Source organism: Equus przewalskii, chromosome 5, assembly GCF_037783145.1.
Source record: "Equus przewalskii isolate Varuska chromosome 5, EquPr2, whole genome shotgun sequence".
In the NCBI taxonomy this organism is placed as follows: domain Eukaryota; kingdom Metazoa; phylum Chordata; class Mammalia; order Perissodactyla; family Equidae; genus Equus; species Equus przewalskii.
This window is the reverse complement of record NC_091835.1, coordinates 85,538,166-85,562,457: the sequence shown is the minus strand read 5'-3', so window position 1 is coordinate 85,562,457 and position 24,292 is coordinate 85,538,166. Positions and strand designations below refer to the sequence as shown.

General features: G+C 48.0%; 1 protein-coding gene across 1 annotated transcript in view; it reads right to left on the bottom strand.

Annotated features, from left to right (window-relative positions):
- The window catches only part of MYRFL (myelin regulatory factor like), a 116,664-nt gene extending 94,029 nt beyond the window's left edge, over window positions 1-22,635 (bottom strand). The window contains 1 exon segment of the mRNA XM_070622061.1: window positions 22,472-22,635. Coding sequence (XP_070478162.1) covers window positions 22,472-22,517 — 46 coding nt within the window. The 5' untranslated portion in view covers window positions 22,518-22,635.
- Window positions 22,636-24,292: the final 1,657 nt, after the last annotated feature.

Below are 24,292 nucleotides of genomic sequence, written 5' to 3'. Positions count from 1 at the left end.
AACACACAATCGAAGGCCACCTGCCATGGATCAGGCACAGTGCCAAGTGCAAGAGATACAAAGGCCGAGGAGCCATGGGAGGGAGGGTCCTGGTTCTACAGCCTGGGGCCAAATCTGGCGGAGACACTTCCCAGCTGTGCAACCTTGGGCAAACCACTTAGCCTCTCTGTGCCTCAGGTTCCTTATCTATAAAATGTGGATAACAAGGTCATCTACCTCACAGAATTATTGTGAGGATTAAATGAGACAATGCATATAAGGTGCTTAGCATAGTTTCCAGCTCAATAAAGCCTTGTTGCACCATCGGTTTCTGTGCTCACGAAGTTCACAGCCAGTGAGAAAGACTGACACAAAACATAGCATAGCAACCCGATGGGACATCAAAGGTGCACACAGGCATTATGGGACACCTAAGTGACTTAATAGGAGCAAAAGGGTGCCAAGAAAAGCTTCTACGAACAGGGGTCCCTGGGGCTGGACTGTCAGCAGGGGCAGATCCTGGGGCCTCCAACGCCATGAACCCTGATCTGGTGCCGTGGAGGTGAGCTGGGAAGTGAAAGAATGTGCAGCAGCGTGCTGGGGCCAGCTTGTCCAAGCTGTGCACGCTTCTTCCCAACTCCACATTCAGTGTCTTTATGTTACTGGTTTAAAATCAGCCATAGGGGAGGATTCACGCTGTGGAAATTGGCAAAAACTACAAATCGGGGATTTTTTCCCCAAAGAGTTGGTTATTAAACGTTTACCAGCACAGCACTGGATGTGAGCAGTCTCTGAGAGGAGCAGCCCACTGGACTCTGTGACCGACGGGAAGGAATCGAGGCGACTCTCCAGGCCCTGTTTTGGTGGCTGGATCAGAGGTCATGTGGTGCCTTGCGATAGGAAATATGAGAGCCGGGTAAGCAGGCTGGGAGGCAGCTGGAGGAGTTCATGTGCTCAGGGCCAGGTCACTCAACCCTGTCCTCGCACACTCGGAGAGAGGAGTGAACTGCAGGGCACTGCCCCCAAGGGCAACTTCACCCAGTGACCCGCAATCCTGGGAGTCTCCCCGGTCCTCTGTGTCCAGAAAGCGCTACGATGGTCCAGGAGGAATCTAATCTGTTCTTTCTCGCAGAGTTAACACAACCCACTGCTGGAAATCACGACCAAGTTAAACGACTGTCTCTGAACTTTATCGTGATATGAGTCATCTGAAGTGTATGTGCCTGATAATCCAAAGATAAGGGGAAAATTAACCTTCATTCAATTTGAGTAAATAGTTCAAGCACATTGTGCAACAGCCTACGTGGGTTTTCTATAACTGCTACAGATGCAAAATTCTGGAAAGGATTGCTGAAGAACTTGGCTGCCGGCCTCTGAGCAGAGCAGCAGACATCCAGGGGCCCGCACGTGCCACCAAGAACTAGCCGTGCGCTGGCCCCACGGCCTCTCCTCTTCGGCTGCCTGACTGCAGAGTAGCAGACTCTAAGGGAAACGTGTGCCTTGACTTCAACTGGACACGTGACAAAATCGTCAATTCATTCACTCAGCATTCAATAAACATTTAATGAGGTCCTGCGTGCAAGCCTGGGGACACCAGACACCACGGTGAGCAACACTCAACCTCACCCTCAGGGAAGGAGCCCAGACGGTAACAAGGCCGTACTCACAGGGCCTGGCCAGTCAGACCCAAGGAGACACGTGGGGGCTTCCCATCCCATCTGAGGGCGGCAGTCAAGGACGGCTGTCTTTGCAGCTAAGATGGAGAAAGGTCGAGAACTACATGGGAATCAGGTGAACTCACACCTGGGAGGACAACTGCACCCAGGCTGACCTGGAGAAAATGCGAAAATCCAGCTAAGATGACTACCCTCGTCCTTCCCAATCCGTTATCGGTAATTTGGGTAAGAACAGAGAAGGCACACTGGCCAAGCAGGTGGACGGCCTGAGGAAGGCAGGCAACCACAATATAGAGTGAGAGCCCGTCTGATCTCGCCGACTGGATTAGCGGCTGACCCTGACAGACGAAATCCAGCAGCTGAAGCATCAGCTTTACACTGACTTTAAATGATGTCAATATGGGAAGGGGAAATTGGGCTCGTGGTGAATGGTGATAAAGACGCAGGGCTGTTTGTGGCATCCTCACGAGGAAGTGCTGGGGATGCAGGCTTCTAAGCACAACATCGCTGAGTACAGGACCAGGGGTGAGGGCCCTGCTCTTCTGTGCACGGGTCCGGTCTTGGTGGACGTGGCTCACGCCTTAAGAGGCATGTTGACAAACAGTAGGGTGTCCAGAGGAGATCCAACAGAGCGGGAGAACCACAGGCCGAGTCAGGAGAGCCAGTCAGTGGAGAAGAGTAACAGGGCTTAGCAAGCCGGCTGAGCACTTTGTAAGCACCGGGCTAAGAACTTTACGTTTACTTTCTCATTCAATCCTCACAGTACTTCTCTTTATCAGATAAGAACTATTCTCATCCCCCTTCTCAGAAGAGCCAGCGGCCTCAGCGGGCTTCGGTACTCCAGTTGCGATCACACAGCTGTCAGCGCAGGGCTCAGGTGTCCTCTACTGTCACATAATGTACGTGCTCCTGGACAGCCTTGCTGTCCGCAGAATCGTGCAAAATAACGAAGGAGAGTAGGGCTGGAGGAAACCACTTAAAGAATAAGAAAAACAATAACATTCTTAATAAAAATTTAAGGGAGACATCAAGTTATTATTAATATTGCTAAGTACCTCAGAAAATATAGGAATTTGACCTTAATAAAAAAGGACGTTAGAAGGGGTTGTAAAGAAGAGTTACAGCCACTGAATTATGAAGGGAAGAGAGGAGGAAATTGAGATTATAATAACTGGTTTAAATCAATCACGTTGGAGCTGACCCTGCCGGGGATCAAGGACTCTCCCCACCTCTGAACTCATCCAGCATCGTTAGCAGGAAAGAAGCGGGGTGCACCACCGTCGAGCAGGCAACTGATGGTGTCTGCCATGTATCACTTGAATATGTTGTGGATCTAAGATCTTTGGCATTAACGCTATTATAATTTCATATGAACGTGTCCTATGTTGCTTTTTCACAAACTCAGGTCCACTCGGTGGGAATAAATGATTGCTGATTGGCTCAGTACCTCTGGAGAGCTGCCCTTGTGACATGTGCACAGCTTCTTGGTGAATGAAAGCTCGCCGGGGATTTACAGCAGGAGGCGAAACTGTCCGTCTATTGAATCACGTAACCTCAATCTTCATGAAAGTATTTCAGCGTCTTCACTGGCTGATTAGCAAGTTCACACTCCTTCTCCTTTTAAATTAACAATTTGAAATATATATTAAGTAAGATCTTCTGGGCCCTCCGGGAGTCTGGGCATCCGTTTTTCCAAGAGTTTTGGAAACTCACAGCTGAGCCTCCTCCCAGCCCTGCAACGTGAGGATTTAGCTTTTGTGCTTTGTCCATTTTCTCTCCAATTACACATACTAATGCTAATAAATACAGGAAAAATAAAACATCAGAAGAGAAAGAAAACACAATAAGCCACATGTTAACCAATATTAATTTTTAATCGTAGATGATAAATTTGGGAAACAGAAGCTGACAAAAATGTTTAAATGGTATTTTACATCCAAGATCTTGAAGACTTATCGCTCTGGTTTGGTCTCCCAGAAAGTCCAATTTTGCCAAGGGCCAAAGAGGAGGAGGAGGAGGAGGAGGATGAAGAGGAAGGCCACCCCAAAGGAAGGACAGCTAAAGGGGGCACCCGCCCACAGGCTCCACAGGTGGTCTGGCTCACCTGGAATGCACAGCATTGAATTCTAAATCAATGTCCCCAGGGGTTGGACCCTGAACAGCACAAATTCTGGAAAACGTGACAAGGAAGCTGCCCACCCTGTGGCTATCAAGGGGCCTGTCCTGCCTTCCCGTCCTGCCAAGCCAGGCAGCGGGGGAGGGGACAGCCAGCAGAGCAGCGGTGAGGGCTGAGCTTCCAGCCAGGTGCAGGACAAAGACGCAGTTCTCTCAGATGCAAGGACTAAAGGAGGGAAATCCAGAAGACTCGGAATCCTGGAAAGAGACAGGCCCGGAGTTCCTTATTTATTGATTCGACAAGTATGGTTGAGCACCTGCAGTGGGCCAGCCCCTGGCCATCGAGTGACACATGCTTCGTTCCTCCCAGTGGCCCACAGGAGACAGACAGAGTGCACGGGAGCCCTGAGGGACTGACGCCCACGCCAAGGCCTCAAGGGGGAGCAGCAGCGGCCTGGTGAACAAGGAGGCGAGGGGTTTCAGAAGGAGGGAGGCATGCAACCCGGAGGAGAAAAGCCTGAGATCCAGGAAAGGGTGGGTCAGGCAGAGCCGGGTGGCCTCCGGCTCCGCTGAACTGTCTGGCACACTCCGTCGAGGAGAAAGAGATGGGCTTCCCGCCTCCAAGCACTGCGGGCAGACTAACCTGGGGCCCACGGTCCTGCTCCTCCAGGCTCTCTCCTTGCCAGACTCCACTCAGCCTCCCCAAGCCCCCGGAGGCCCACTTCCACGCTCCTCCACGAACTGCCCGATTTTAGGAAAGAGCCTGAAAACCAGTTTAGCCAGAACCCCCATCCTCTGTACCTGCTCACCCTCCACACCTGCTCGGGCTCCTTGTCCTTTGCCCTGCTCACATCTGGTGGCCCCGGAGCTTCAGCAAGAACCCTCTGGGTTGGTTCAGCCAGGATCACCCCACCCTGCTGCTTGGCCACAAACACCCACTTGCCTCGCTGTGTTGGGAGTCGCCCCCAGTCTCTCTCCCCCACAGTACAATCCTCTCACTTCTGTCACTACACCGGCTGTGACAGCCCCTCCCGTGAATACGGCCATCCTACCCAGGCTTTAACAAGCGTCCGTGGACGTTTCCAACACGGCGAGTGCTTGCACACAGTAAACGTCCCCCCTTCCTAGTCCTCCCCTGCCCCTCCCCCACCCCAACGCAGGCTCAGGACCATGAGCCGGTGGCTGATGTCAGGCGGCCCAGTGTCCCCAGAGCAGAGGCTGAGGCGAAGCCTGAGGACAGCAGACTCGCTGGCTCTGCTCTGGAGGGCGGAGGGCGAAGCGAGGGAGTGGAGCACGGAAGGAGATTTTCCAAAGACCGAGCGCCTGCGAGAGGACTCGACCCCCAGCCAGGGAGCACGGAGGCCAGTCCGCGTCTTCGCCCCTCCTTGGGGAGGCAGAGTGGCACTGGCTGGGAGGAGGCAGGACTTGGAATGAGAAGGCCAGGGCTTCGCAGCCAGCGCCACACTCCCTGATGGGATGTCAGAAACATCCGTCGCTGCTTTTAGACTCCATTTCTCTCATCTGCCAAATGCCTTCCCCTCAGCGTCGCGTGAGGGACCAAAGACTTGATGGAAACGGAAGTTTATAAAATGTCACAGGCTATAAACAAGACAGGAAAAATTGCAGAGGAGAAGGAAACTTTGAAGATGGGTTAGGAAGGGACTGGTCAAACGAGGGAAGGTGAAACTTGGTGGCTGTGTGTGGGTTCTCGTTGTTTCCAGCGTTTCCACAAGCAGCAGCGAAGGGCGGCCAAGTCCCGAGCGCGGTCCAGCCCCGCCTCCCTGACCCCTGCAAGGGTCGGCCTCGCATGCAGCCTGCTTCTCCAGGACGGGGGCAGCCTCCGTCCTGTCTCCTCCCCGCACAGGCGCAGAGGAAAGGGAATTCTCCAAATGCCCTGGAGGCCCCACACTTGCCGAGACGCGTGGAGACTGGATTTCAGAGCGCCTCTGCCGGTGACTGGAATCTGCCTGGCTGTGCTGACGGCTAGATCTCACTCCTTTCTCTTCAGGCACAAAAATCGTCCCAAAGGACATTTAGTCTCAGCCGAAGGGCCCTGACTGGCTGTTACCTCGTGGAACGTGTAAGAAATAGTTTGTTGCTGTCCTTTCTGCCTCTTCCTGCATATAAAACATCTTACGTAACTGAATAGATGTGATCCAAAGCACCAAGTCTGCTAACCCAACAGGGCCGAGGACGCAGGATCGCCGTCTCTACTCTGCATCTGCAGAGTCCAGGCCCCACTGACCCCAGTGTACACGCAGCACGCGCGTGGACGAGGGGGTGGACTCCCGTCAGATGCTCTAATCCGCCTTCGCGCTTTCAGTACACACAGCACAGCTGTGCAGACGACGGAAGCGTTTCCACACGTGCTTCCACGAGCTTTTAAAAACACAAGTTGCACCGGGGTACTTAGCAGGATGTTAAACAGTAATATACTCTTCTGATTTTTTGTTTTTGGATATCCAACCTTTACTTCCTGATGATCCATAGACAGAAACAACAGAAGTATGAAAAGCTTTGATACTTTTCAAGGAAGCAGAGAATTTACTCTAATTCTGTGCCTCAAAGCCAGGGCAGGACCGAGCGGCCTGTCTGAGGTCAACGGTCACCACAATCAGCAGAGGACCTTTGCGTCTGTATTTTACACACCCCGCCTTTTCTGAAGGACGGCTGACACACCGAGAGCGAGTTCTCCGGCAGCAAACGCCTCGCAGAGCACGCGGAGCGAGAAGGAAGTCCTCTCCTCACCCTGGACCCGCCGTCTCCCAGCTCCCGAACTCCTGACAGACTCACTGTGGAGTCGGCACAGAACACTTGAGACTATTTGAGGACAGGACAACGTGTCCCTTCCTGCTTGGATTCCACCCCAAACAAGGAACGCCCACTCAACCTTGGAATGAGGGATTAAGTTTCTCTGCCTTGTCTTTCCTGAAAAATGTTGATCTCAAGACCAAGAAGGAAGAGCTGAACCTTTCACAGTAAAAGGAAACACTCAGTACTTTGTCCTTTGTTGCCTGGCAATGAAGGCCTATAAATAGATTTTATGATGATAAAGGCTCTGGAATTAATGTGAACATGTAAAAGTTATAATAACTCCCTGGAGACAGGAGCGTTTGACAAAGAAATGTATGGAAATATATTTTTTGTAGGCATTGTTATTTCAGAATAAATAAAGCAAGCCATTTGGTCCCTTCCCGCTTGCAAATGCTACAATGAAAATCAACAGCCATCATGTATTTCATTATTTCAACCTTTTATCATTAACCCTCACAATCCTAAGAGGTTGGCATCATTATCCCCATTTTATAGAAGGAGAAAACTGAAACTTCAAGATGTTCAGTAATTGGCCCAACGTCATACAACTCAGAAGCAGAGGAACCAGGATTCGAACCCAGGTCTGCCTGAACTGAGGCCTAGGCCATCAACAACACACCACAGATTCCTAGGAAGCACAGTTCTCAGCTCCTAATAGTTAAGGGTACCGGTCACTCTAACCCTAAGGGAGTGACACTATTTCCAACTACCAAGTCATACGATGGACTCCTTAGAACACGTGACTTCCCAGTGCTACACGTGACAATTGCTCCTTACATTGCTGACACCAGGGTATCAGATATCGGGGTACCACCTTGCTGGACTTCTTGTTCTGAGTCTGGTTACCAAAAAGAAGAAGACTGAGAGTTAATATTTTCTACCGTAGTGCTGAGCAAACCCAGCTGCGTAAATCTCTCCACGGATTTCGTCTGCACCGAGCAGCCCCACAGGCTGTGCTGGTGTTCTCGTATCTGTGTGCTCTCCGTAGCAGCCTCATCTTCTGCGTTCTGGAGCTGACTGTTCCATGAACGTGAACTCTGCCTTCTCACCACTAACAATGGTGCCAGAGCCGGGCTTTGCCAAAAATGCCAGATGGCACTAACCTACCAACTGATCGCAGTCTAGAATAATTTCATCTACGGAACTGAATTACATGCAAATCGTCACAGGCCAAAAAGCCCTGGTTATTTGAACAGGAGCCCTAAGTTTCGCAGCTAGCCCTACTGATGCTGCCTCGTGACCTCTTTAGAGGACACTGCACAGCGGAGAGGCGCAGAGGCCCTCAGAGGAAGACACACGTCCGTCCAACTCCAAGCTCGGATGCAGAACAGCTGTGTTACCTCGGACAAGGTACACACCTTCTCTGACCACAGGCTTCCTCGTCTCAAAAATGTTGACAGCATTATCCGCCTGTTCATTTTGTTGTGCAAATTAAGGATGAATACAGCTAAACGTCTGAGGACGATGTTTAACATAGAGTCAAGTGTCCATTTGATGGTAATGGTTTTCTTATGATCACAGGCTGCTTCAGGGAACTTTTTTAAAAGAATAAACATTTTGCTCAATTACAGACTACTGGTAACACTTTCACTGCACAGTAACTCGACGTCACGCGTTACACAAAGCAGTTCCCGTGCGTCACCTTACTTTGTGCCGGTTCCTCTCCTGTGGAGCAGATGTTGCCCCATCTGACAGATGAGGATGCAGACTCAGAGGCCCCGTCACTTGCTGAGGCAGCATCTTCAGTCCGTGGTAGAGGCGGGATTTGAATCCAGGGCAATCTGGACACGGCCTGTGGGACTACGGTGTCGCCCATCAGCACACGGGCAGGCTGCAGCCAGGAGCCCAGGATAAAGGTGTGTGACTTGCACTGGTGCCCAGTGTCCAGAGCTGACCCGGGTGGCCACGAAATGCAGCCTCGGGTGAGAGAGGCGCCGCATCAGACAGTCCCCAAGATCGTTCCCGCAGCCCCAGGTCCGCTGCCCTGTTTCCCGGGGCCTGGGCTTTTCGTTTTGCTCAGCACTGCAGCTTCCACTCCTCTGTTTGACTCCTCATGTCTCCTGGTGACTGCTAAGTATTGACTCTGATTCTCAGCTCACGACCCAGTTTGAGTGGCAGCCTGAACCTCTCCCCTCGGGACTGTGTTTTGAGTTCTCTCCATCCCCAGGTGGCATCTCTGCCATTTCCTACTGAGCACCACGCCACCTCCATCCACTTCTGCCAACACAGAGCTCCTTTCAGGGGAAAGAGAGTTTCCACATGGGGGATGATCACTACTGTGGGTCACAGACCCAAGAGTAACCCACACAGAAACGCTGATCCAGAGTTGTGACCCCAGAAGGATCCTGACAGTAAAATATCTGTAAGAAAAGGGGCCGGCCTGGTGGCACAGCGGTTAAGTTTGCACACACCACTTCAGTGGCCCAGGGTTCACCAGTTGGGATCCCGGGTGTGGACCTAAGCACCGCTTGGCAAGCCATATGCTGTGGTAGGCGTCCCACGTATAAAGTAGAGGAAGATGGGCACAGATGTCAGCTCAGGGCCAGTCTTCCTCAGCAAAAAGAGGAGGATTGGCAGATGTTAGCTCAAGGCTAATCTTCCTCACTAAAAAGGAAAAATACGAAATAAAGAAAAAAGAAGTATCTGCACAAGAAGGAGCTCAAGCCGGATAACTGCATAAAGGCAGCAAAGGCGCCTGCTCCTCCACCAGAAGTTTTTGGTCAAGAATCTCGTTCGTTTTTTTAAAACTGCTTATTGAGGCTATACTACCCAAGATAATATGCTCATCCTTAAAGGAACACATAGAACGAGCTAAACAGTTTCTCTTTGCAGTGAGTTCATAATTGTACCATCCAGAAGGAGGGAAGGTAATTATAAAATAAGACGGATCAAGCTAAATCCCAGGAAGAGCGCAGGAGACAGCGATGGGGCTCCGATCCGCTAGAGATCGGGGGAGTCTCGGAAAAGCAGCCAATGCAGGCAGGCCGGGAGGAAGTGTGAGTGTTCCAGTGGGTTGGGTTTGGAATCCAGGAGAGGCCCAGTGTGTCCTGAGATTAGAGCACACACAGAGGGGCAGGGAGAAGCTGGAGAAGGCAGGTGGGAATTTAAGAAATTTTTTTCCTCTTTATTCTACACTTTGGTATTATTTGAAGTTCATGGTTAACAAACTGAATTCACTTACTGTCACCCTAAAAAGAAAAAAAAGAATCTCGTTCATTTATGCATGTTTAACAAACTTTTTTTGAGTCACTGCCACACGGAAGACACCAAGCCTGCAAAGATGACAGAGACAAAGGCAGGTCCTCGCCCAGAGATGCTCATGTCTTCACTGGGGACAGACAGGTGAGCACGTAAAGCAACTTCCGTGTGAGGGGTGCATGCCCAAAATTGGATGAGGCACTGGAGAAGCATGAGCACTCACTTCTAACTCTGCCGGGACATTTGCTGGATGAAGAAGGAGGAAAGCGCATTCCGGGCAGAAGGCACAAGGACCCAGTGTTACGAAAGGGCGGGTGGCTTCAAGAAGCATGAGGAGCTCAGCGGAGCTGGGTATAGATGACAATAAGAACAATGCTGACGATGATAACAGTAGTAACAAACATGCGGTGGCCCAGGAGCTGTCCTGAGCCTAGTGCATCTCGAACCATTTACCCCTCATGAGAGCCCCGTCAGACGGCACTGAGAGCCCAGTTTTACAGACGCACACCTGAGGCACTGAGAGATTAAATAACTTGACCAAGATCACACCGCTAGCAAAGGACGGAGTCAAGACTAGAGCTCCAGCCCTGGACATGCTCTCACCACTTGGAGCAAACAGCCCTAACAGACGTAAGGATGGGGGAGTCCCCGGAGGTGAGGGTGCCTGCAGTGTCACAATGTTACACTAACCACGGTGCTCAGCTCAGGCAATGGAGAAGCAACAGGAATGTTCAAGGAAGGGCATTCACGTGAGCCACAAGCAAAGTGGAAGGGCGTCAGCCCAGGGAGAGAAGTTAGGACGAATGTGCAGACAGAGGGCAGGTTGCAGCTGAAAGACATTCCTGACGTTAAAGTAACAGAGTTTGGTAAACGATCAGCCGTGGAGTGTAGGAGGGGTCGAGGCTGACTCCAGTCTGCAGTGTCGGAGGTCTGCTGGGGAGTGAAGGGAGGGCAACACGGGAGGCAGCTGGCTGAAGTCGGCCAGAGCAAGGACGACGAGTTCCACTTTGAACGTATTGATGTGCGGAAACTGAGGGACACCAGGCACACACGTCTGTACACCAAACAGCTGTAAATATGGGTCTAGTGCTTGGCAACAGAATTTGGGATATGCTGATCCAGGGGAATACCCGTTCAGGGTGAGGTCTTGGTGCTCAAATAAAACAGTTTCCGAAACAGGACTCGGCAGACAAGAAGGAGGGTGAACCACCACCAGCCTGAGGGGAACAGAGAGGCTGATGAGAAGCAGAGACACAGACGCCCCGGAGGCAGACAGGAGACAGTTTCCCCGAGCGAACGTGGTGTGGTGACCAGTCCTGGAGAGAACGCGAGCAGGATGCGGGCTGGAGATTTTTAATGCGATCCAACAATAAGGAGAAACTTCAGAAGAGTAAATCAGAGGAGAAGCCAGATGAGACTGGGTGGGAGCGTGAATGCGACGTGAAGGAGACTGGGTGTTTTTCAGGATTTGGCGATGAACAGGAAGAGAAAGATGGAGAATGTTTGGAAGGAGGGCAGAGTCGAGGGGAGAGGTGGAATCTCCCTGTGGAACCACTGACCCCCAAGGAGGCTCCCTTACCCTCTCTTTTCCCTCAGATGGACTTTTTTACACCAATTTTTGAGGTATCCTTTAACATAAACTATTCCCAGAATCTTCTCAGAAGCGGGCTGGGCATAAATAACCAGCAAATGTGCATCTACTGCCAGGGGCTCCCTCCTAGCCGAGTGCAGCCCGGGAAGCATCTCTTCAAGGCCCTGGCACAGCCCCGGGGGAGAAGGAAGCCCTGGGCAGAGGAAAGAATCACCTCTTGCCCATAAGGTCAAGTGCTGGGAGAAGTCACCCAGTTTTCTATACCCACCAATGAAACAGAGAGCAGACGTTTAACAATTCACTCCCTTTCTGCTTACAGTGTCATTCTGGTGTTTTCTGATACTGTTACAACTCAGAATATACAGACGAAACAGTAATGACAGTCTGCAGATTGATATTTTTAAAACTTCCCAATCATGCTATCAAATCTCCCTTACCCATCCCTCAACAACATTTTGAGTAGAATCTACAAGTTTCTAGACTCTTTGATTGTTGCACTGTGCCCTGGTCCAGAATCTCCTACCTGATTCAGAGCACATCTTCCTCCACGTGGGCTGCTCCAGGAGGGCAAGTCAGAGAAGCAGCCAACAGCCTGGGACCAGAGCAGAGCTTCCTAACCTCCTCTGCGGCAGAGACCTCACTGAGCATCTGTTGAAAACTATGGAGCCTTTCCCTACGAGTATGAGCCTACACAAGTACCTATTTCCCAATTTCAGAGAGTTCCAGTGCCCCGTGAACCTTAGCCCAAGTTAAGGACTCTGAGCACAGAGTAACTTTTTTTTTTTTTTTTTTTTTTGCTGAGGAAGATTAGCCCTGAGCTAACATCTGTACTAATCTTCCTCTATTTTATATGTAGGTCACCACCACAGCATGACTGATGAGTGGTGTAGGCCCACGCCCAGCATCTGAACCTGCAAGCCCAGGCCACTGAAGCAGAGCACACCAACTTAAGCACTAGGCCATGGGGCCAGCCCCCCAGAGTAACTTTTTTAAGTCAAAAAATGCACATTAGTCTCAGGCAGATAATGACAGTCTGCAGATTGATATTTTTAAAACTTCCCAGCAAATAATTTGGCAATGCTTACAAAGCCCTAAATTTTAAAAATACTGTGTGCCAACAATTCTATTTTGGGGAGATTCATAGAAAATAAATGACTAAGGATTTGGGGGGAAAAATTTATCGCAGTACATGTATAACAGGTAAAAATCTAGAACAAGCCTCAATGTCCAACAGTAAGAGATGGGTAAATTATGGAACATCTCAAAGAGGTTCTCCCACGTGCTCTGGGGCCTGACAATGGCAGAGGTCTTCTTCTTGCTCTTTGTTGCTGTTTCCAGATCCCTTCTTCACAAGCTCCAGTTCATATGAAGCACATGCCACATGGCTAGGCCATCTCCTCGCAGTGGCGTCTACCAAACTCTCAGTCACTTTTCCTTTGTCATTTGAACCAGCATCTCGTTCCGTGCCTTCCCCTCTCCAACACGGCTCTTGCATCACTGCTGGTAGCTTCAACATCCACCAATAACATCCAGCCTCAGCTCTCACATACTTCACCTCAGCCACCTCCTCTCATGACCCCTCCTGACCTGGGCGTCCCCAGGCACTGCACCATCCTCTGAAACCTCAGTTTCAAGTCCTGTGCTCTCTGACTAGCTGAGCCTTCCCGCTCACTGACACTGGCACGCCTACTCTACTACCTTCACCCATGGGGACCCCATTCACGCCTTATTCCCACTTTTCCACCCCTCCTCACCCCCCTTCCACTCTCACCTCCCTTCTCACCCAGTTCGATGCCAGGGTCCATCACTCTAACCACCCACCTGCAGAGACTGGTGACTCTCCTCCCTTCTCTCCATCTGTGGAACTCAGGGAAATCTCACCTTTAGTGAAACCCAGTTCTTCACCCACTCCAGGCCTGCACCTGAATAGCAGCTGAATGTTGCTGAGAAGATCGTACAAATGTAATGACCTCACTAAAGTACCTCACCACAATCTCCAATGGACATGGCACCGACGAGTAATCCTACTGTTTATTTCCCAGCAGATTAGCTTTTTTTCTCTCTGTAGTGAATTGAAAAATAGTCCCCCAAATGGTCTGACCACCAGAACCTGTAAATGTGAACTTGCTTGGAAAAAGGGTCTTAGCAGATATAATAAGTTAAGGATCTCAAGACAAGACCATCCTGGATCAGGTGGCCCTAAGCAAAATGACGAGTGTCCTTATGCGAAGAGGAGAAGAGAACAAGGTGATGAGAGGGCGGCGGCAGAGATCTGAGTGATCAGTCCACAGTCAAGGAGCAGCAAGGATGCAGCACCCCCACAAGCCAGGAGAGCGACGTGCAACGACCCTCCCCCACAGCCTTACGTTAGGGCAGCCGTGCCAGCTCCCTGATTCTGGACTTCTGGCCTCCAGAACTGAGAGAGAATACATTTCTGCTGTTTTAAGCCACTCAGTTGGTGGTAATTTATTACGTCAGCCCCGTGAAACTAATATGCCCTCTGAGAAGATAACTTCATAATTTACTCTCCCTCCTAAAGCCCTTGAACAGTGCCCCCTACAATCCCTCCAAGCTCCCTCTTAGCGCACCTCAAATTTCACAGGTAAAGCAGCAGGAACCTAGCAGGCTCCCACCTGAAATCTAGCTCACCCCTCCACCTCTGCTCCTGCTGCCAGTCAGCCAGCGCTCCTGCTGCCTGAGGGCACGCTCTCTCCAGCTGTTCCGGACCCATCCTCACCCACACTCTCAAGGCTCCCCTCCCACAGTTACGCCCCCTCCGCTTCTGCATCCACATTGAATCATTCCCACCAGCAAACCATGCTTTAGTATCTCCCATCTTAAGAACAAAATTGTCAAATAAAAACTCTTGCCTCCACACCCCCTCCAGCTATTGCCCAATTTCTCTGCTCCTGGCACAAGGGAGCTTCTCAAAAGCATTACAGGCGTCAGCCTCTCACCTTCCTCTCTCTCCTACCACGGACTGAGCTTTCTTCTCCCAGTTCATGGAAACCACTTGTCAGGGTCATCCACAGCCTTCTTTCCCAAATTCCATGCTCAATTATCTGGGATTTCAGAAACACTGAAAACATTTGACTACACTCTCTTTGAATCACTATTCTTTCCTAGCTTAACACCACACTCTCCTGGCTTTCCTCCCACCTCACTTAGCATTCCTTCGCTAGTTGCTCTCACTTGGATCCCTAGATGTCATCGTGGGTCCCTCTTGTCGATCTCCCTTCTTGGGACCTCATCTCCTCTCAGGGCTTTAAACACCAACCATATGCAGATGACTCCCATTGATATACACAGCCCAGGTCCCCTTCTTGGGTACCAGATTCAACCATCCAATTGCCCCCTCATCATTTTCTCTCTGTCATCTAACAGGTATATAAAATTTAAGTGTCCCAAATGAATTCTTGATTTCACACGTATGTGCGCAGACACACACACATGTACTTGCACTACCCCCCAGTCTTCCGTATCTGAGGACATTGCCCCAACCTCCACCAGTTATTGACGTCAACACCTTGACATCATCTCAACCCCTCTGCCTTCCTCACCCCACATTCCATCCATTTACAAGTCCCACTTTTTCTCTTGCTTAAAGCTCTCACTGGTCTCCTATCACACTGAGAATAAAATCCAGACCCTGATGTCATCTCTGACCACCCTCCCCACTGTCACTCAGAACTGTCCCCTCCTTGCTCTGCTATCCCCACCCCCTCCACCTCACCCCTGACCATTCTGAGCACAGGGCCTTTGCACAAGTGCTCCTTGCTGGAATGCTCTTCTGATGGATGACGCTCTTCTGATGGAATACTTGCTCCCAGTCATTATTCAGGTCTCAGCTCGAGTGTCAGCCCCTCAGAAGCCTTTCCTGGTTGCCTTAGCTTAAGTAACTACCCTCCCTTCCTTCGTCAGTCTCTCTGCACCATTATCTGGTTTTATTCTCTTCACAATTAATGACTATCTGAAATCACTTTACTTATTTGCTTATATCTTTATTGTCTTCTTCCTTCGACTAGAAGAGGAGCCGCTCTGGGGCAAGGACTCTGCGTGTTCACCACTGAGTCCCTAGGTCACCTGGCTCATTCGATTCGCTGATGGAACAAGTGAAAGGCAGGAGAGAATGACAACCCTGCAGCCGCTGCCTGGACGGCCTTCCAGCAGGTGATTAACCTCTGTCAGCCTCGTGCTTCTCACGGGAGGACAAAAGTCCCTGCGGGAATGCTCTGATGCTAGACAGAGCAAACGATACTAAAGTAACAATGAGAATAACAACAGCCAACACTCACTGACCTCTCTGTGCCAGGCACGGAGCTTCACAACCACGCTGTGAGGCAACACGATTATCCCCATTTTACAAGGAAGGAAAGTAAGGCCTCAGAGATTTACTTACCCACCATCCCAGAGGCAGCAAACGGCAGAGCCAGGACTCACACCCAGGAGACTAACTCCGAGGCCATTCCTCTATACCCAGCACACAGGAAATGGTCAATGAATAGCAGTATTTATTATGAATTATGTTGTAGGTCAAGGATTATCAGACATTTTCCACAAAGAGCCAGAGATTGGGGCCGGCCCCGTGGCTGAGTGGTTAAGTTGGCACACCCCACTTCAGTGGCCCAGGGTTTCACCTGTTCGGATCCTGGGCATGGACATGGAACCACTCATCAGGCCACAGTGAAGCGGCATCCCACATAGCAGAGCCAGAATGACCTACAACTAGAATATACAGCTATGTTCTGGGGGCTTTGGGGAGAAGAAGAGGAAGAAAAAAAAAGATTGGCACCAGATGTTAGCTCAGGTGCCAATCTTTAAAAAGGAAAACAAAAACACCAAGGAGCCAGATAGTGAATATTTTAGATTTTGAGGGCCGTGTGGTCTCTTTTGTTACCACTCAACTCTGCCAGCATAGCATCAGAGCAGCCACAGATAAAATGTAAATGAACGAGTGTATTCCAATAAAACTTTTTACAAAATCAGGCTGCAGGTCAGATTTAGCCTGTGGGCCATGGCTTGCCGACCCCTGTTGTAGATGAGTAAGTAATGATAAGAAGAGATGTTCACTCTATATTCCATGAAAAAGTCCATTATTAAAGAGTATAAACAGTATAATCCCATTTTTGTTTTTAAAAAACACATAAGATCAACACTAAACTGAATAGCACTTATCACTAAACAGTGAGATTATAAGTGGCAACGATGTCCTCATTTTCGGTTATGCGCATTTTCCAAAGTTGTCCATGTATTGAATGTTTAGCTTGTAAGACATTGTGGAGTCTTCCAAAAACCTAGTCCTAACTCCAAAGTTGAAAAGACGACATCATCAATAACACCACAGAACGTGGTGGAGGGTTAGTCAGGTGATTTTGTTCCAGATTCCCTGGAGGTGGGAAGACCCTCGGCAGTTCTGAAATGCAGGGCATGTGCATTTCACCTGGTTAGCTCTGGCCTAGTTATGGTGCATTTTGAATTCTAGTTAAATCGTCTTCTCCCTGAGGATCCCAGCATGAAAGCAGAAAAGGGATTTCTTCTCTGTGGCACCAAGCCAACACCTCTTTGTTTTGGATGCTTTGTGCCATGGCAACAGTTTCCAGCACCTGCCAACATCAGAGAGGACTGTTCACATACTCATAAGTTGCTTGCGTGAGCTGGCTGATTCTTCTTGTCCTTAGTGTGTCCTTGTTCCCAGACAATGCTGTCCCCACACAGAAGCAGAGGCTGCCTCACTAATAAACAAGGAGCTCCTGCCTCTGTGGGATAATTTCTGAGAGGCTAGGATGCAACAGCACGTCTAAAATTCTACCATTTAGAGAAGGTAACCTTTTTTTGGCTCATCTGATCAAAACGGCTTCGTATTCAATGAAAGCGTGGTGAATACAAGATTCTATAGAGATGTAAGATGGCATCAGATCATTTGCCATTTGTACTTTCCGTGCAAGCTCAGGTTTTATCGGGACAGAAGGAAGAGGGCATAAGGGTCCTGGTTGTCTGAGAGGGCGAGAAAGTGGTGGTCCCAAAGTGAAAGAAAGACAAAGAACTCAAAGACTGGCCTGAGGACAAAGACGCCCTTTACCCAAAGCACAGCCTTGCTGGGGGCAGCCCTGGCAGTGGGCAGCCCCTGCCGTCCACACCGCACTCAGCTCTTCAGGCCTTCTGACCCTCTCACAGGAATTCAGAAACATCACCAGTCAGTTGGTTTCATTTCTGCAGAAATAACATTCAGGGACCACTGGAGACAGTTACCATCTTCTTTCTGGTAAGGATGGAACCTGAGACTTTCCACCAGCAGGCAGCACTGTCTTAACCGCCGCCGCGGGTTCCGTTCTCGGGACCTTCCAGCTGCTGGTCAAGTTTTCCTCCTCCTGTATGGAACTTGCTGTGTTCTCCAAACCCAGCGTTCAGCAACTGTGTGTTGAACGGAACAGTCCTTTGCACACTCTTTCATTCATGGATCCTATCAATGTTACTTGTATAAGTGCTGACACCATCCAGGCACTTTTCCAAGCTACATCTCGTTCTAGCCAGCAATTCTACTTGCCTCGCCTTGAAGCCTTTCTAGATTCGTCCCACTGAGTCAGGCCCTCAGTCACTGCTTTTCAGCTCCAGAGCCTTCTGCATTTTCCCCGTCTTCCTGCACATGTGGCACCTCCGTGGTATTCCTGCACAGCTCGTGAGCAGCGGCTGCTTTTGCCTGCCCTGCATCCCCACCAGCCTCTTTTAATAATAGCTACCTAGAAACTTAAATCTTAAGCAGGGAGACGGGCCAAAAATGTCTGAAGCTTCTTTGACGGCAGCTTCCTGAATGGACTTCGTTGCTCTTAGAGCTCAGGAGCTGCCGCGTGGTTCCCGCGCTTCTCCTTGTCATCCACTCTTCAGGTGTCGTTTTCCCCTCTGCTCAATCAGGTGGGAGTCTCCTCTTTTGTTTCAGGACAAGCTGACAAGCACTTGAGACCCTGCTCCAGGACACTATGAAGAGGATGACTAAACAGCTTCTCACCAACGCAGAACACTTCCTCTTTAAAGATTAAATATATGAGCAATAAATTACTCTTCTCAAATCAGTTTTTATAAGTTGTTCTAAAAATCTTGGGAATAAAAGATGAGTCCTCTGATATCAAAGTAGTCCCAAAGAAACACCCATAAGGAAAGAAGAACGTAAGGTCACAGCTTTCAAAAACAAATGAAGAAAACTGAGAAATGGGATTTACTGTACTTCATTTTCTTATTCCCTTTTACCAGAGGGTTGTTGTAAGAATTAAATGAAATGATGAATGAAAGCGAATAGCACAGTGCTTGACACGTGGTGAACGCCCAATAAATGGTCCTAATGTGGTTCATACGCCAGGGGCAACGGACAGTCTCCGAGTTAACTAACCTAACGCTCTGCATGTTAAAAGATACATTTTTTTTTTTTTTTAAAGATTGGCACCTGGGCTAACAACTGTTGCCAATCTTTTTTTTTTTTTTCTGCTTTATCTTCCCAAACCCCCCTGTACACAGTTGTATATCTTAGTTGCCAGTCCTTCTAGTTGTGGATGTGGGACACCGTCTCAATGTAGCCTGATGAGCGGTGCCATGTCCGCACCCAAGATCCGAACCCTGGGCCACTGCAGTGGAGCGCGAGAACTTAATCACTCAGCCACGGAACCGGCCCCTAAAAGACAAATATTTTTAAAGATAAAATCATGATTCTTATACCAATGTAAGAAGAACTTATATCAAAGGTTTTATTTACTTAACCAGTGAAGGAAGCAGAAAGATGTTATAACTGGTTCAAGGAGAATTCAAACAGATATACTGATAGATGAATAGATAGGTAGATAGATGATAGATAGAGAGAGGGACATGTAGATGGAATTCAAACAGCAGACATATATCTAGATCTAGAGAGACATACAGATATAAACATTGTGCATAGATACAGATATAGGTAGATACAGATAGACAGATATCTAGACCTGGATATGCCATGGAATGAATTTACAAATCAATGCAAAACTGGCTTGTACTGGAACTATTGATCCCCTAAGGACATAATTAATTTGCATATGTGTGGATGAAAATAATTTGCATTGATATCAGATATCTATAACATGTAGTTTTAAAATACATAGCTCTTAAATAATGAAAGGCACAAATCCCAGAGAACCTGATCGCCCAGAAGAGCATGACCTAGACATAGTTTTCTACGGAAGACCCAGTAATCTATTCATCCACAATCAAAGTCTTTTATAATTTTTCTTTACACGGAAGAGAAACTCTCAAACAGAAGAGTTCTGCTGAATTAAACTCATTCTCCTTTATTTAAGATAACCTGATTATAACATAATACATTCTATGAAGCACTTAAATAATAAAGTATGAAGAAAATAAAAATCTCCATATTCCTACCACTAAGAGATAACTATTCATACTTGAAGTGTATTCATCCAGTTTTTTCTACGTATTTGTGTGCACGTGTATACATATAACTGTTTTCAAATTAGTTTTAATAAACTTTATTCTAGAAAGATATATCCAATTGTATTACATATACCTACTTGTACTCTACTTTTCCCCTTTATATCATAGACATTTTTCCTTATCATTTTTAATAGCTACAAAATATTCCATTACATGGAAGAACCATAATTTATTTCACTAACCCATCACTATTAGAAATTTAAGTTGTAACCAATTTTCAGTTATTAAAACAATGTTCCTCTCTTCTGACCAGCCTTCTCCTGCAGCAGTGCCAGCTCTGCTGAAGAAGCCAAACATCTCACATGGCCTCTGAGTGTCCAGGGGACACTGGGATCCCTAGAGCACCTTCTTCTGCTCTAGCTAACAGGCCCACCTACTGCATCAATGGCAGACAGGGGATCTGAATTAGAGTTGGAACCACCAGCTGCCTGGAACCACCCCCTGTTCTTGTCATTGTCCTGAGACACACCATACAGATTTAGACATATTTGAAAGTTTAAAATAAAAACTAAGATCATCAATGGCTTTGAGCCCAAGGCCATTTAATTCAAGATATCGTCAATCCTTTTAATTAAGATACTTTTCAATACGAAAGTATTTATAAGGAAAAATACATTATTTAGAGCTTCGTTTCTCAGAATGAAGAGTCTGAGGAAATGGAGAAAAACAGCTTTCAGTCGGGTAACAAATTGCCAAACTTTTCTTGATTCTCAGATCTTGACTTTTTTTTCAAGATCATATTTAATTAGAAACTGACACCCAACGAGAGCACGACATGCAACAACTGCCTCTCTTTAGAATACCATGTCTAGTTTCGTGTCCTCATTCTAAGGAATATTCGAGAATGGAAATCATCATCCTCTACAGGAAAGGCTTCAAGGTCCTACTGGCTACCACTTGAAAGAGGTGGTGTTGGACTTCGCTCACAGTAGGTGATCAATATTTGCTGAGTAGTGGAAGCAACAAAAAATCGACGACTCGCTGTTTGATTTCAGGGAGAGGAGGATGGCTGAGCTGGTGCCTCCATGTTTCCTTTCTAAAGTCTACATCCTTTCCATCTAGTCACGTGAGGATAATGTAAGGAAAATACTGACCGTTTTCTCTCTTTCTGTGGAGAAACGACTCCCTCCTCACAAGAAGGCTTCATGGAGCAACAGAGTTTGTTTAGACTAAGAAATGCTACTGTAATAACCAGACATTGTAACAAGCTACACAGAGGATGTGTGGAAACTGTATTCCCAGGGACTTCTGAAAACAGCACAAAGAAGGACAGCATAGGGATCCCCGGTAGAACTCCACTTCCCAAGACGGCAGGGAGACCAGATTAGTTTTTCAGATCCTCTCCAGCTCCACAAAGAAATCAAGCAGACTTTTCGCATTTGTAGAATGAATTAGTGGTTTCTCTAAAAGAAAGCAGTTGTAACTATAGCTTGGAGCTTGCTATCTACTGTTGGAATGGAAGTTGCACAGGACGTAACACCAGGCAGTAACAATCGATAATGTTATGTGTGCCTACTGTGTGCCCAGCACAACCCAGGTGGACACAATGACTAGGCCACTGGCAGAGGCAGCACACTTGTTGGGTGGGTCATGGGGCTGAGATACACAGTAATTCTCTTGGTCTTATATTCCAAACGCAAAATGCAAGCCACAGAAACTACTGCACTGTGCTCATTCCTTCTGATAGTGACCTAGAATCACACTCTCCCTGGTATGACACCCCGCACTGTTTGGTGCTGGGTCAATTCCATTCAACCTTTAAACATCTAGTATTTGTCGGACACTTTACTAATCACAAGAAACGCCAAAAGCACTTCCTCAGCATCTGCCAGGATCCTGTAAAGGAGCAGGTCTGCCCTCGAGCCTTCTCATACCCCTCCTGGGAAAGGCCTTGCAATGTGAAGGGCTGTGGCCACGTCTCCCTTCCCGTGGAAGTCTGAGTGCGGCCACCTGAGAAGGAACCGAAGCCGCGCCCCAACGGCACACCAAACGGTGCCACAAGATGGCAAGTCCTTGCTGACATTTTCAACAGACCCGCGACAGAACATCAGGCCAGCCGAACGCAAGAAGCTGGACTGCCACTTCAGGCTTTTACAAGAAATAAGATCTGTGTAACTACGTCCCACAGTACCCTCGCCCCTGAGGAAAAAGATGCTTAACTTCAAAAACAAACCATCATGCAACCGCACATTTTTTAAGGGTTGCGAAAAACGAAGATGGGATTGGGGGAAAAGGTGCTCCTTTGCTGTTTTAGGCTGGGTTGTATTTGATTATTGTAAGACAATAACTGTCCTACGTAAAATCTTACATTTTTCTTGTGCTATCTTCAGCAAGTTTAAAGATAAGACAAAATCTACCATCTTTGAGATGTAGGGGATTAGAAGGGATAGAATCCAGGACAGGGACAAACACTAGCGACAGAGATGACCCCTTGATTCTTTTACCAACCAAGCGCTAAGACGGAAATCCTGTATCCAAACCACTACCCATACCATGGATTTCTGCTACAAATGCAGCAAACAAGGCTGCAGTCCGATTTCAGGACAGCGAGCACGACGGCGAGCATCTCTCCCGAGGCCAGCTTAGCTGCAGCCCACGCAGGCACGGCTCCGCGGAGGCGGCCTCTTACCTTCGAAGAACTGGCGCAGAGCCTCGTCCTCGCCCAGCACGTCCATGGCGCTCGCGCCCCGGCTCGGTGCTCCCGGACTCGGCCGTCGGGCCTGCGGAGGGGCCGGCCGTCCTCCGGCTCAGGCCGAGGACCGCTCCTGAAAAGCCCTCGCTTGCTTTCTGCGGGAGGGAAGCATATCTTCAGCCAGCGAGCTGTGCCCGGAGAACGGTGACGTTCTCGAAACGACTGTGAAGCCAGGAGGAGAGGCAACCGTGCAGAAAAAAATTCCCCCAGCAGCAAAGCCCTCTACCCTCCTGTCGGGAACTCTCTCTGTGCTTCTGTCTCTGTCTTAAGGACCTTTGTCCTCCGGGACACACGTAATTACATAAATGGGCAATAAATATAGTCTTATCTCTTACTTGTCCTTTTACACCAATATAGCTCTCTCACTCTCTATCAACCACATCGATTCAGCTACAACCAAGCAAAGATGCAGGAGTCTTTTTCCTTCAGACAAAGGGGGCAAATCAACGTAAGCACTTTTACAGAGACCAATAATAGCAGGTAATTTAAACAGGCTTGCCATAACGAAAAGTCAGCACTTGTTAAATACTTCCAAATTTACTCACACTGAAAACTTACATTCCTTGACACACGTAGTCTAGTGCCTCCGGAGTTTATTTTCTTTAGAAGTATACACCATAAAGTACAAGAGGTCTCCCTAATGAGCAATAAAGTCACATCTGATGTAATAATTCTGACAACCAAGTAAATGGTTCACTCCTAAACATAAAGCCGGACCACAGTAAATGTTTGGTTCCACTACCTAGCTATTAATTTATTTAATTACAGCCTAAGAAGACAATTAGAAAATTAAACCAGTTCTTTCAGCCTCTTCCTCTTCTCTTTCTCCCAACTCTTATTTTTAAAACGTTTTTAACCTACAGAAAAACTGAAAGGATAGCACCATGAAATACCCATACTCTTCATCTAGATTTCCTATTTAGTAATATTTTCCCACTTCTACTTTTTCTCTCTTGATATATAAATATACCTTTTTGGTTGAGCCATTTGAAAATAAGTTGCTGACATCTTGACATTTCACTCAGAAATAATTCTATGTGTCTCCTAACAAATACAGACATTCTCCCACATAACCAAAATGTCATTATTACATCTAAGAAATGTAACATTAATTTAATACTAATATCCCACATACAATTTCCATCACTGTCCCAAAAGTATCTTTTATGGCTTTTTGTTTTCTGATGAAGGATCCAATGCATGTTCACATGTCGCCTTTGGTTATGTCGTCGTGAGAACACAGAACACTCTGCTTGTCATTTTGGTGGTTGGCGGGCTTTTTATGACATGGACACTTCTTTAACAATCCAGGCCCACTATCCTGTAAAACGTGTCAGATTCTGAATTTGTCTGATTGTTTCATTATTGTTAGAATTAGTGCAGGTGATGTGGTATACTTCCTAATGAGTATTTCAAAACTTCACACCTATCAACCGTTCCTTGAAAACGAGCAAACTGATTTTACCTTGGAAAGAGAAGAGGTTTAGAGTCCTATTTTGAAGGTCACATTGGGACCCAGATCTTTAAGGACAAAACACAAAGTTGCTTAAAGAAACGGACTGTCGGGCCAGCTGCTGACATAGTGGTTAAGCTCACACACTCTGCTTCGGCGGCGTGCGGTTCACAGGTTCAGATCCGGTGCAGACCCAGCACCACTCATCAAGCCACGCTGTGGCAGCATCCCACATACAAAATAGAGGAAGACTGCCACAGATGTTAGCTCAGGGACAATCTTCCTCAAGCAAAAAGAGGAAGATT